General features: G+C 37.2%; 3 protein-coding genes across 3 annotated transcripts; 2 read left to right on the forward strand and 1 right to left on the reverse strand.

Moving 5' to 3' along the window:
• The first annotated feature begins 206 nt into the window (after positions 1–206).
• On the forward strand, positions 207–3,757 carry LOC131019349 (uncharacterized). Its single transcript, XM_057947885.1, has 6 exons — positions 207–496; positions 1,524–2,342; positions 2,420–2,689; positions 2,763–2,870; positions 2,969–3,139; positions 3,221–3,757. Exons 2-6 carry the CDS (start codon positions 2,313–2,315, stop codon positions 3,635–3,637), a joined length of 996 nt encoding a protein of 331 aa, XP_057803868.1. The 5' UTR covers positions 207–496; positions 1,524–2,312; the 3' UTR covers positions 3,638–3,757.
• A 2,076-nt stretch (positions 3,758–5,833) lies between these two features.
• Positions 5,834–7,905, reverse strand: LOC131006030 (uncharacterized). The gene is made up of 2 exons (XM_057933189.1): positions 6,107–7,905; positions 5,834–6,029 (listed from the first exon to the last, which is right to left on the reverse strand). Exons 1-2 carry the CDS (start codon positions 7,903–7,905, stop codon positions 5,834–5,836), a joined length of 1,995 nt encoding a protein of 664 aa, XP_057789172.1.
• A 5,396-nt stretch (positions 7,906–13,301) lies between these two features.
• Positions 13,302–14,204, forward strand: LOC131019441 (uncharacterized). Its single transcript, XM_057947991.1, has one exon. It carries the CDS (start codon positions 13,533–13,535, stop codon positions 13,935–13,937), a length of 405 nt encoding a protein of 134 aa, XP_057803974.1. The 5' UTR covers positions 13,302–13,532; the 3' UTR covers positions 13,938–14,204.
• Positions 14,205–14,747: the final 543 nt, after the last annotated feature.

Raw genomic sequence — 14,747 nt, forward strand, 5'->3', positions numbered from 1 at the left:
GATATATCACGTAATCATGATTTGGATGAAGTGGAAGTGTTCAGGAAATTTAGTGGTGGTCAGACGCATGTTAAAGTGTCTTTTATCGTTGATCTTTTTGATAATTTTACGATTAATGATGAGGATGGAAGTTTATTCCTGAAGATTGCCTACATTATAGTCCTATATGGAATGCTGGTAGGTTACGAGACCGATAAAACAATTGAAAATTGGGTTTGGGCGTTAGTGGATGATCTTGATGCATTTAACCAATTTCCGTGGGGGGAGTATAGTTATAATTTGTTGTGTCATAACACAACAAAGTGCATGTCCAAAAAAAAATTATAAATTCTATGGACCTGTTTGGGCGTTGCACGTGTGGTCGCTTGAGATCATGCCCGACTTTGGTAATGTGGTTGGCAAGTGTGTTGCTGAGTTTGCTCACCCTCGATGTTTGAAGTGGAAGTTTCGGAGTAGACCGGGTAGGAATGATTTACAGTCATTTTTCGAGAAAGAGGTACTAAGTGCTTATTCTATAAGTATTTATTTTATATGTGAGTTGTTATATTAAATTGGTTTATTTGGTTACTTCGATAATGAGGTTCTTTTAATTTGTTTAATTAAAAGAAAATGACATTATAATGTTATTAATTTGTGAGTTGTTTTAATGATTTGTTGGGCATTAAAATGTTTTTAATCATTTTATATGTAAGGATAAATATTTTAATAAGCATTAATCTAAGCTATTTCTTCTATTTAAATTGAATGCGATGCGCATAGTTTAATTTTATAACAATGCGCATAGCTATAACAATGCGCATAGTTTAATTTCTTCTATTTCGAAAGCTATGCGCATAGTTTAATTTTATAACAATGCACATTATGAATGCGCATTATTAAACTATGCACTTTTCTTTGTTTTAAAATGTTTTTATTCATTTTATATGTAAGGATAAATATTTTAATAAGCATTAATCGAAGCTATTCCTTCTACTTAAATTGAATGCGCATTATGAATGCGCATAATTTAATTTTTTTAATCATTTTATATTTAAGTATAAATATTTGAATAAATATTTATCTAAGCTTTTCTTTGTTTTAAAATGTTTTTAATCATTTTATATGTAAGGATAAATATTTTAATAAGCATTAATCTAAGATATTTATTCTATTTAAAGAGAATGCGCATTCATATTTACTCTATTTAAAGAGAATGCGCATAACACCATATTTATATGCGCATAGTTTAATTTTTTAATTTGAATCATTGTATCTCTAAGTATACATATTTTAATAAATATTAATCTAATGGAATATCTCTAAGTATAAATATTTTAATGGAATCTAATGCTATGTTGCGCATTTTACTTAACTTTCTTATAATTATATATTGCTCATTTTGTTTGTTTGATTTATTGGGCATTTTTTTTTGAAAGAGGTACTTTCTTCCATTTAATTGCTGAAATGTGGCGCCATAAGTAATTAACATAATTCAATCATATATTGCATAATTAATGTATTTTTATAATTGGGCATTTATGTAGGAGCAAGAGAGATTGGAGTTGGTCCCAGATGAATTTGAAGTCACCACTATGTACTACTTGTCTACCGTTGGAATTTATATGGGGGCACAGTATAACGAAGGCCATAATCAAGATTTTCAGGACATCCCTATCCAAGGTGAAGAGCCAGAACAAGAATATGAAGTGGCATTGCATGACACCATTGTACAGGAGGAAGAAGTGTCTCTGCATGATATACATATTCATGCGCATGATTTGCCCGCGACAGGGATGGATAGACGGGCGCGGAGTTCATCCTCCCGCGAAGGGGGTTCTCGTGGACGAGCTAGGGAAAAACGTGTTCGGTCACCTACTACATCTTCATCCTCTAGTAGCGGCGATCATAGTAACCGACCTGTAGACCGTGCCTATCTAGATGCCACTGTGAGGAGGATGGAAGAGGCACATGAAGAGAGATTGAAGCGGCACAGCGAATCTATAGAGGCACGGGTGAAGAGGACTTTGAAGGAGTTTTTAGTGGAACTGAAGGGATTTTTAAGTTGTAAGAGTGTTCAAGCTAGGGATGTACATTCCCCTGCTCCTCGACCTACACCGGCATCCGAGGCAAGACATTTTGATGATATACGAGACGAGGGTGCCGAGGAAGGCGATGATATATGAGACGAGGGTGCCGAGGAAGGCGATGTTCCTCGTGATGATAATGTGACACAATCGCCATATGTTCCACAGTTTTCTCAGTTTGAGTGTGGGAGCACATCTTTTTTGGGCACTGATGCCGAGATCCCTCGTTTCTCCAACCCAATTGATCAAATGAGAGCATGTTTTGATTACATGGGAGAGGTACAAACTTAATTATAATTTAGAAATCCTTTTTTTTATTTTAGATTCTTATTTCCGTTTTGTTGGTATTTGAATAGGAGATGGTTAGTTTTGGAGAGCCCTCCCAATGCATTGAGACGCCGGTATTGCCCCGTAGAAGTACACGTCAGAGATTCCCATCTCAACAGTTGGAGTCCCCGTATGATGCATCGGGAGAACCCAGACTAGTTTCAACAAAGGAGTTGGATAACTTCAGGTCCTTCCTTAATGGAAACGATTCTGGGGCAACCGTGCTGGAAAGTAACCATAAGCTATCGAAGAATTGGTTCAAGAGCATACTAAAGCCCGATGCTTCTCTTCATCAGGATGTTAGTTGCTTGAATTTTGTTTTAAAATTTCTAATTATTTATGCAAATTTATGAACTGTATTGTATCTTGTAGGTTTTGGAGTTGTTCATATTGAGCTTGCAATCCAAGTTGATGCATCGGGTTTCTCTTCTCCCATTTGTTAAACCCGAAAACACGATGATATCCTCTTTTGATTTATATGTAAGTACTTTTATTTGTCTTTAATATTGTGCGCATGTACTTTGCCCTTGCATAAATATGAAATTATTTTTCGAAATTGACATTTGTTTTATGAACAGCGAGTTTGTGAGCAATATTGGGGTCGTTGCTTCTTTAGTACAAAGTTGAACCATGCTATTCCTGGTTCATACGAATCATTTCATGATTGGGTTGTCCCACAATCCATCATAGCCATGATTCAAGGAGTGAACGGTTCATCAACGGCTCAAAATTGGTTTGGTGCCACTCAGGTACAATATTTCCATAATGGTCATTGTAGCTCTAAATATTCTTTTGTCTTCTATTGATTAGTCTAAAATATTTTTTTATAGATCGTTGTTCCATGTCGGATTAAAGCACATTACGTGGTTGTTAGAATATGCCCGGGACCTTGGGAGGCCGAGTTACACGATCCACTATTTTATGGTATGGATGACACAAGAAAGCAAGAGCGTGTAGCCGAAATCCAAAGTTTGTTGAGCTTGTTTGGAAAGATTTTGGAGGATGTTGGGTATTGGACGTCGAATGTGTATGGATGGGAAAGGAAGACTTGTCCATTGACATTGTATATCCCTGGACCGGACGAGCAGTTCAGTCAAAAGGATACTGTTTTGTCTGGGCCTTTTGCTTGCATGGTGATGGAGCGCGTACTTTCCGATTCTCCTAGTATTACTTGGGGCAACACCCGAGTGAAAAAATACAGGGAGATTATTGCTGCAAGTGTTTTTAGTATGTGTGTTATTGATTAGATTTAGTATCCGTCTTGTTAATTTGATTATGAAGACTTTGAGAACTAAAGTGCTACACGGAACAACTGAAATCGTATGTTTATTTGTTGTATTGCTGCGCATATTAACCATATTTCATCATTTCAAAAGGTTTGTTGCGCAAAATGGTCACTTTTTAGGGATGCACATAGTTTAATTGTTTTATGCGCATAGTTTTGTTTCATGAATGCGCATAGTTTAATTGTTTTATGCGCAGAGTTTTGTTTCATGAACGCGCATAGTTTTTTTTTTTTTTTATGCGCATATTGACCATAGAACTAAATTTCTATTTCAATTGAATGCACATAGTTTAAACTATGAATGCGCATAGTTTAATCAAAGCTTTTGCTTCTACTTAAATTGAATGCGCATTATGAATGCGCATAGTTTATGAATTTTTAATCATTTTATATTTAAGTATAAATATTTGAATAAATATTTATCTAAGCTTTTCTTTGTTTTAAAATGTTTTTATTCATTTTATATGTAAGGATAAATATTTAAATAAGCATTAATCTAAGAAATTTCTTCTATTTCAAACTATGCGCATCATAGGAAAGAATGAATTAAACATTTTTTCCTTTTATTTATTTATTGTTTTTCTTTTGCATTTTTTTATATATTTTTGTGAAAAATGTAATACTTTTAAAATATTACAAAAACTATTTATTTGAAATACATATTATAAGTATTAGTCCACTATATAAAATACATTGTACTCTTATTTTATAAGTACAAACAAATAATATTTCGAAATAAATAATGAAAATGTAATAAAAAGAAGAGTGGATTTTGAAAATAGCCACTTTGAAATAGTAAACTTAAAAATTGTCCACTAAGATAAAAACATAAAAAAATGGCCACTGTTACCAAAATACCCTTCCACATTAAAAATTAAAAAAATGTCCACTTTACATCACCCCTTTAAAAAATCCCCTAATTCACAACCAGTGTGAATTCACAACCAAATTTTTTTGGTTGTGAATTCATACTGGTTGTGAATTGAGAATTCACAACCTATCGAATTCACAACCAGAATTTTTTGTTTGTGAATTCACAACTAGTCGAATTCACAGCCAAAATTTAATTCACAACCAGTCGAATTCACAACCAAAATTTAATTCACAACTAGAATTTTTTGGTTGTGAATTCACAACCAAACGAATTTACAACTAAAATTTAATTCACAACCAGATTTATGTTGGTTGTGAATTCACAATCAGTCGAATTCACAACCTGAATTTAATTCACAACTAGAATTTATTTTGGTTGTGAATTCAAGTAGTTGTGAATTTGAGTTTTTAAAGTTTGAATTCACAATTAAAATTGTAATTTATTTTGATTGTAAATTTATAGATTTGGTTGTAAATTCAAGAATATTAAGTTGTGAATTCATCGAGCTAGTTTGTGAATTCAAGAACATTAAGTTGTGAATTCATCGAACAATAAGTTGTGAATTCATCGACCTGGTTATGAATTCTTAAATCTAGTTGTGAATTCATAAATGTGGTCGTGAATTCAAGAACATTAAATTGTGAATTCATAAATTTGGTTGTGAATTTAAGAACATTAAAAAAATTGTTGTACAACACCAAAGTACAACAATTCAATCTACCATCAAAATACATCAATTCCTCTAAATCAACAATCAAAATACAACAATATATTATCAACAAAAATCTTGAGTGTTACTTAAGAACAAGTACAAAATAACATAAGAAATAATTTCTAATAAACTGTTTGCAAGCGGCGACGAGGCCGGTGGCAGCGGCGCTTCGCGGCAGGGGACGAAGCAGGACATGGCGGAGGCGACGAGGCCGAGGCGGCGGCGCTTCGGATTTCAAGCCCCAAGCCACCTGGAACCCTAGATCTACCACGCCTGGATGTTTGGAACCCTAGATCTGCAACATCCACCCACAACCACTGCCGGATTTGAACCAGCAACCTAAGGATTAAGGCGGCGGCGGAGATGAAGGCGGTGGAGATTGACGGTGGCGGCGATGGAGATGAAGGCGGTGAAGATAGACGGCAACATCGATGGAGATGAAGGCGGCGACATCGATGGAGATGAAGGCAGTGGAGATAGACGGCGACGTCGATGGAAATCAGTAGAGATAGACGACGGCGTTTCTAGATGGCGATCGGTGGAGAGAGAGAGAGGAGAGGAGAGGATGGAAATCAGTAGAGATAGACGACGGCGTTTCCAGCTTGTTTACCGATTTTAGGCGGATCAATGGCAATACCTTGAAGGTTTGCAGGAATCGTCCATGAAGCTAGTGGGGGCATTGAATTAACTCGATACGAGTATGCCTCGCGCAATTTTGCAGCCTGATAATAATCCCCCACATGCTTAGATATATCATCACATGTATGTCTGAACAACATTCATGCAAATATAAAAATATTAAATTCTACACAAAATAGAGCTCTACTTATCAGGATGATCAATACCTTATGACTACAACTGCATGCGAGCATGGTAGCCTGTTCGTATCCCACTCCACACACGTGCATGATTGCGTTTCAAGGTTCACTTTAGAAGTCTTGTTAGAACTCTTAACCTTGAAAGCAGTACGTGACATGGGAACGACCTCATATCTCCTTGATCTTTCCAATTCAACAGTTAGCTTGCTTAGAGCTTCCGGTGTCACATCAGCAGAAAATGACTTGGCGGCTTCTTGTCTTTCATCGAACCACTTTTCTATGATATGACGGATTGCCTCAACCATGGAACATATGGGCAACCTTCTTGCCCACAATAAACGAGAATTGAACGATTCAGCAATATTTGATGTTAAGAAACTATATCGTGGAACAGGACACTTACATCTTGACCATTTCTCCGGGCCAACCTGCATCAATTTGCTATAAGCTCCACCTTCTTCCTTAAGAGCTTTTAAACTTGCCGTCGCAGCATCAAACTCACTTTCTCTATATGCATAAGCTGCTTTCTGGTATAGTGCAACTGCTGCCTTGCCAAATCGAGTGAGTTTGTTCAACAGATGGTAGTAACACAAACCATGTGCAACCTCCGGATATACAGCTTTCACAGCATTCGCTATACTAACATGTGCATCAGAAACAATCAACATTTCTGAATTCTCACCATAAGCTGACTTCAGTCGAGACAAAAACCACATCCATGATTCATCATTCTCTATAGGCCCAACACCGAATGCCAAGGGAAAGACTTGTTCGTTGTCATCCTTCGTCACTGCAACAAACAATATACCTTTGTTACGTCCCTTCAAGTGTGTGCCATCTACCACAATTACTGGCCTTAGGCACATAGTATATGCCAGTCTACATGAACCTAGTGCCACAAAAAGGTGCTTGAACCGACCACTAGCATCAATTTCCAAGTCTGTCAACGATCCTGGATTGCACGTCCTTAACATGTGTAAGTAGGCAGGGAGCAATGAATACGATTCTTTGTGCCCCCCATATATCATCTCAACGGCACCATTTCTTGCTCGAATTGCCACACTGTAACTGATATCCACACCATATTCCCGCTGTAGGTCGGCCATAATAGTCCTCGGCTTCACGATTTCACCATCCTCACGCATTTTCTTCGCAATATGTGCTGCGATGACTCGAGCATGGAACTTTCGCACACCAGTGTTTACCATGTCCCCAATGCAAGTATGCGCAGGCCCAAACTTGAGAATAAACCAAAAAGATCCCTGCTGAGTGGCTCGTAACTGAAATGGACACCGATTCCGATATTTGCATTTGAAAGTAATCCTATCCAGGTCGGAACGAGGAATGATGAATTCTGCTCGATGTTCCAAATGCCACAATCCAACAGCTAGCTTGAGAAGTTCTTTGCTTTCGAATATCGAACCTTCAGTTAGTTCGTCGGGATTTGGTATGTCAGCAAGTCTACCAGCAAAAAGATTCTCTGTAAAATCTTCTGGAATAACCGGAACTAACCAATTCCTCAACTTCTGCGATGCTTCTGGGCCTAAATCTTCATACAGACCTCGTGGGTTTGTTTGCATTATCATCGCCATAAGCTCGCCAATTCCACCCTCACGGCGTATCCACGCAATATGCTCTGCAAATGTTCCATAATCCACTCGAGCTGACTCCCGCTCATCTGTTTCTTCCTCTTCATCATCCCCATCAGAATCTGTTGATGGGACGTACTCATCATCATCAACGTCATCATCCCCAACAGATCTCATAGTGTGATGATTCATGGTTGAATTAGGAGTTGAATCCGAAAACCAATCAAATCCTCTCATCTGGTCTACGATGGAATGATCGAATGAAGTGGAAGAAGAAGGTATATCCACTGAAGGTCGATACACTTCTTGCTGCGGCGGTGGAAAAGTGCTCTCTTTCAAAGTCACATAAACCTGTGGCTCGACCTCAGTGGTGCATAATCGGAAAAGTTGTTCATCGTTGCTTAACAGAGACCGGATCAGCCTACCACTTCAAGTTCTTGATAAATAATACAGATCGTAGCTTGGATTCAAAGAGTTGGCAACCAGATAATAGTCAATACTTTGTCTCAACTCCAAAATGCATATATTATCGGCTCGAATGTAACAAAATATTGCACTCCCACCATTGTAAAGAATATCATTCCAATATCCTCCATAATTTACAATAATATTCTTCCACTCCATCATCTAAAAAAATAAAGTTAACACAATACTCGTATTAGAAACTATGCGCAATAAAACTATGCTCAACTTAAACTATGCTCAATTCAAACTATGCTCAATGCTCAATATAATATACTCCGCGCAATAGATTCAACATTTTCAACTATGCTCAATAGATTACACATTTTCAACTATGCTCAAATTTAAACTATGCTCAATCATAAATACAAGCAACAAATTAAATTGCGAAACAATAAAATTCAACTATGCCCAATAAAATACCGTAAAGTTTTCAACTACAAAATTCAAGTAAATTGCAAGACCATAAAATTCAACTCTGCCCACAAAATTGCGAAAAATATACCTCGTTCCGATCAAGCTTTTCCTTGTAGTTTTTCTCAGCTCCCTTCCAATTTTTTTGTGAGTTCGTAGGTTGGAGAAATTATTTGATCTATTTTAACACATTCACCCAACAAATGAATGGTCAAAGAAATGTAACACATTCACCCGTGAACTACGTGTACCTTAATTGATTACTATTATTATTATCTATTTTGAAGCCATTGTACATCAAATAGCTATACCTGTGAATATTGTACATCAAATAGCTGCTATACCTAAAAATATTCACGTGAAATTTGAATAAATTGTGAAAACATAGTACATCACATATAACTTTTTGCAGATAAGATTCTTCACGTGAAAGTGTAACACTTTATTCGAATTACTATTTTTAGATTAATTAGATTAATAAGTGTGAGGCATACTTACTTACATTAATTAGTGTTATAATTATATGCCCATCAAATTAGATGATTACATTAAATACTAAATTGACATCAAATTAAAGATTAGTACTAAATGAAACTATAATTACAATTATTAAACTATAATTTGAACTATGCGCAAGCCTTTAAAATATAATTTTAATTATATGCGCATAGTTTAAATTATGCGTGCGCATAGTTTAATCTAAGAAATTTGAACTATGCGCATAGTTTAAATTATGCGTGCGCATAGTTTAATCTAAGAAATTGTTCTATTTCAATTGAATGAGCATAGTTAATGCGCATAGTTAAATTTTAAATATTAATGCGCATAGATGTAGTAGATGCGCATAAACCATGCGCATAGTATAAATTTAACTATCCATGCACATAGTTAATCTAACCATTAATCTAACTATTAATGCGCATAGTTAAATTTTTTTAATTAATTTTATATCTAAGTATAAAATATTAAATGCGCAGCTCAATTTTAATTACAATGCGCTTACCAATTTAAAAACAATGCGCATACCAATTATTATAAAATGCGCATACAATATTATATCAATTTTTATGATTTTTTCAATTTTTATTACACTATATGCGCATACCAATATAAACATGCGCATCTCAATTTTAAAATATTTATAAAATAATGCACAATTATTTATAAAATAATAAAATATAAACAACTATTTAACTATGCGCATATCTCAATCTTAACTTCCAATTATTAAAACAATGCGCATTCAAATTGCAAACACTGCGTAAATCAAAAAAATACACCGCATAGTAATACAAACAATGCTCAAATTATGTATAAGTCAACTATGCGCTCCAATATTAACTCTGCGCGCGCATATTAATTGCGCAGAGTTTTGACTATGCGTAAAGAATAACTAACGGAATCACTCAGTACGTCGAAATCCACACTGCAAATCACACGCCCGATCATTACGCATAGCTTTTTTTCAGGTAAGAAATATTAAATTAATACAATGGGTATGGGGTAAATCATTTTCAAAAAGTGGGTATATGGAAAATGTAGTTTGTAAAAGGTGGGTATTTTAGATTTCCTCCCTTATATGAATTCATAGATTCATTTTCCGATTTAGGGATTTACGTTTTTTGAATTTTTGACAGTGGAGTGTTTTAGTCAACTAAGGAGATAACGAAAGTGGATTTGTATCCATTTCAACTGAGAAAATTGTTGCTCCTTTGTAGGTGTGATAGGAAGAAGAATTTTCCGATTTCTGGCAGCGTATTTCATATTCATCTTGGTCGGGTAATTTAGGGTACCCGAATACCCGACTCTGGTACCCGAGTCGGGTATTAGGGTACCCGATTTCAAAATCAGGTTCGGGATCGGGTAGGTGTTTTGGTCGATTTTCGGATTCGGGTACCCGATTTTTTCGGGTAGGATACCCGAACCCGACCCGATTCCCACCCCTACCAGTGTAATACCCCGTTTCCTCATAAATAATTTTAGATTAATTTTGAACTTAGAAATCAGGATGATTCACATCGGATAAAAGAAAATGAATTTATTTTAATTCTAAATGGAACTCGCCAATATATCTAAAAGATATTTCCAGCAATTGTTGGCAATAAATCACGAATCTTAAAATTTTGTTTGCCGATATCTGTGCCGAAAGTCAACACAAAAGATGTCAAACTTGCATGCAACCTTCAAATCATTGCAGACCTCTGGCCCTACTTCACGGGAATCTATAGCTATAGATTCAAACACATTATCATTTATTTTGCCAATATTTGTGCTGAAACTGAAGGTTATTGTTTGTTGTCTTGTGAATTGTATAGGTCTGTCATATCCCGGCTTTTAATCACTGATTAAAGGCTTAATTACTAATAATTAGGGTTAGACATCCATTAATAAAATCTGGTTTTATTTATCTGATGTGGTTTTATTTTTATATGTGATTGATGCGCTCATGAATTCACGAATTTTCCCTTAAATGAAGGGGGTTCATTTTAATGATTTTATTAAAGGATCTTTTATTTATTAGAATCATGAGTTTTATTTAATTAGATTTCATATTTTGTCCACTAGTCTTCTTAAGTTGATTATTTCACAACCACATGTTTTAATTAGTTGATCTTATCTCACCTCATCCCACTTGCATTATTTAATTAATTTATGCTAAAATATCTCCTATTTAACTAAGCTTCCTCATTAAGCCTCATACTTATACAAATTTATCTTACTCATTAAGATTCTCTCTCTTATCTCTAAATTACCACTTTCTCTCTCTCATTCCTACACTCACGTTTCACTTCCAAAACCACTTCCAGATTCAAATTTTGTTCCAAGTTCGGCAGTTCCAGATCCCAATCAATTTCCAAGTTTTTTTTCCAAATCAAGAAGGTAGGTGATTAAATGTCTTAATCCTTCATTAATCTTCCAGTTTCAAAGAGAAATTCATTCTTATACTTGATTAACAAACTCACAGATTCCAGCTATTAACAAAGACCACCAACATCAAGGTTACTCTCAAATCCTCCCCACTTCCTCTTGTTAATTTCAATCGAGCATCAAAGAACAGCAGAATACACACGCACACATTTTACTATATTTTCTAAGCTATTACATTTACAAGGTTTGATTTTGCTAAGGAAGTAGAAAATGGAAAGAACAGATTTTGAAAACCCTAAGTGCTCTATGTGTAAACTGAAATTTTAGGGTTTCTTGTGTCTGTCTTGTGTGTGTGTCCGAAAACGAAGAGAGGGGTGAGAGCAGCCGGCGGCCGGCAACAGCGACGGCGCGGCGGTGAGCCGCCGGTTTTTCCTTTTTCTGCCAAACGAGAGGGAACAGGGGAGAAATTAGGGCTTTAAAAAAAAAGAAGAGAAAAGAAGGGAGATTTAGAGCCTACCTTTCCGGCGAAGCAAGGCTCGGCCCTCCACCGCGATTCCGGCCACGGCGGAGGACAGGGGAAGCGGCGCGGCGACGCTCGGCATTGGTGAATGGTATAATTTACTGAGTTGATTGTTGAAGATGAAAATCCAAAAACTCTACATTTTAACTCTACAATGGAGTGAAGAGCACTCTATTGTAGAGTTACCCTTGGAGATGCTCTCAGTCATCCCACCCCCCAAACAATTGCCTCAGCCATCCCAACCCCTCCCCCAATTTGCCTGCTTCTCCTCCCATCTAAAGAACCCTCAGCGCAACCTGTACGTCGCCGCTGCACAGCGAGAGGAAACTTGGCGCCGCTTCCTAGTCGGCGCCCCTCATCTTCACCAGCCCGCCTACTGTAACCCACCCCCCACTCCCCGGCCAAACCCACCGCCTTCTCTCCACGAATTTCATTCTCGAAACCCTAGATTTTCTGCCCTCACCGCCTTCCCGCCACACTCTTCTCAGTCGCGGCTTCCGGCAACATGTAAGATGAGTTTGTTTTTACATTTTTCTAAAATAAAATCCTAGATTTTTCAGCTCCTAACTAAAACTTACAAATATCATATACAGATAAAGTTAATAACTAAAAAATACTACTATCAATTTGTTATGATAATTACTTATTAGATAATAAGAACGTCACAAACATAATAAACAAAAATAATTACTTAATAAGTAATAATTACTTTCTTTTTTTTGAATTAAATAAATAATAATTACTTGATTATATGATTTTCATGTAATAATCAAATACACACAAATCAATAATAATAATAATAATAATAATAATAATAATAATAATAATAATAATAATAAAAACCTTTCTGTATATAGGTTCTAAAATTTAGCAGCATTCCTTAACATAAAATGATAGTTTATATAATAGAAAATGACACTTTAAATGCATGTAAATGATACTTTATTTTGAATTGACGAGAAATGATATTTCACAAATGATGCATTACAAATGACATTTTTAATAATATCAAAATCATACTTTGTATAAAAAAAATGATATGTTACTAATTAAATGACACTTTTAATGCATACAAATGATACTTTTAAATGTGATCGAGAAAATTATATAATCAAAATTTAGGGTAAATATCAATTTATGTCACATCGTTTGGGCATTTTCTCAAATATATCTCACCCTAAGCATATTTACAAAACAATATCCATTGTTTCATTTTTTCTTATTTGTGGCCTGTAAAAATAATCCGACGACCGGTATTTGACGTGTCCGGCCAAGTGTCATGTTGGAAGTACACGTGGAATCCACTTATTTGAAAAACGTAGAAATCATGCGTCAAGCTCTCGTTGCCAGATTACTCCTCCCCCTCCCCTTTATCTCTCTCTCTCTCTAGTACTCTTCAATTCTGGGTTTCTTCAATTGTTTCGAAAGCTATATTTTTAATCTTGTTTCTATGTAATCCGGTATTTTCCCTAAAATTTTCAATATTTTTCCCGAAAGCACATCTAGGCTCCTTTTTAATCGAAGTTTCTCTGTTGTTTTCTCCAAAATAGCTTCAAATTTTTGATTTTTTTATGCGAATTTGAATCGAATTCCGGCTCAAATGAAGGTCCACCCGGTGCCCGGTAGACGCAACATCACGCTGCGACACGACATCGCATCGGTGCTAGCACAGGCAAGCATCTGCCGCCAGAAGAAGTTGCGGCGTCTGCTGCACATCTTCGCGAAGGTTCTGGAAATTCCCCTTCATTCAGACGCCGACGTTCTGGTCGTGGAGATCCTCGACTCCCTCATTTTCACCGCGTCCGCAGACGGAATCGGCAGCGGCGTCAAGGCCGACGCGGTGGAGATCTACCCTGGGGTTACCAAGGTTGTCATAAGGGGGAATGGAGTGTGGTTGATGTTTCTGGGACTGAATTGGAGCTTGATTTGTGGTAGTTTTGGCTACCGGCCTCAATGCGGCTGGAGCTCGCCTCGGCGGTCTACGAGGACGGCGAGCTGGTGGTGACTGTGCCCAAAGGGGCGCAGCGGCGGCGGCTGAGGGAAGAGCAGTCGGAGGAGATGGCTGGGGTGGGAGAAATTGGCAATGGAAGAAATGCCGGTGGGTTAGGGTTCAATTAGTGGAAGAAATTCTTTAGTTTTTTTCTTGTTTTTTTTTTTATTCCACTTGTACTTCCAACATGGCATTTGGCCGGACACGTCAAATACCGGTCCCCGGATTATTTTTGCGGGCCACAAATAAGAAAAAAAATAAAATGATGAGTATTATTTTGTAGGGGTAATTGCCTGTAAATTCCTAACGTTTACACGGAATTGGTTTTTGCACCTATTTTTATTTTTCTTCTTTTAAATTCCTAACCTTTCGTTTTTGTCTCAAATTTGTCCGATCATCGGTTTTTTCTTACGCCGGCGCCGGAAATGCCACTGTGGCAGCCGGAATCGCTGATTTGGCAGCCGAAAATTAACACATAGCCTATTCATGACATGTGGAATTAAAAAAAATTAAAAAAAAAATAAAAAAAAAATCTATGTCATCATCTTCCCCACCCCACCCATAGTCTTCCCCTTCCCCCACCCGGCTCTGCCACCCCCTGCCGCCGCTGCCGCCACCACCGTCCCCAGCCACACACCACCGGCGATTCGCGCGCCACCGGCGAGCTCAGTCTCAGCCGCACCCTCCACCGGCGATTCCCTCACCTCTATGAAACATAGCTCCCACCTCTGCCGCCGCTGCTGCCGCCACCACCGCCCCGTCTACCCATCCCTCATTCCCAGATCCCGGCACCCCCTCCCACACTCGCCGCCGATGCCCCTGCCG

Source organism: Salvia miltiorrhiza, chromosome 1 (genome assembly GCF_028751815.1).
Source record: "Salvia miltiorrhiza cultivar Shanhuang (shh) chromosome 1, IMPLAD_Smil_shh, whole genome shotgun sequence".
In the NCBI taxonomy this organism is placed as follows: domain Eukaryota; kingdom Viridiplantae; phylum Streptophyta; class Magnoliopsida; order Lamiales; family Lamiaceae; genus Salvia; species Salvia miltiorrhiza.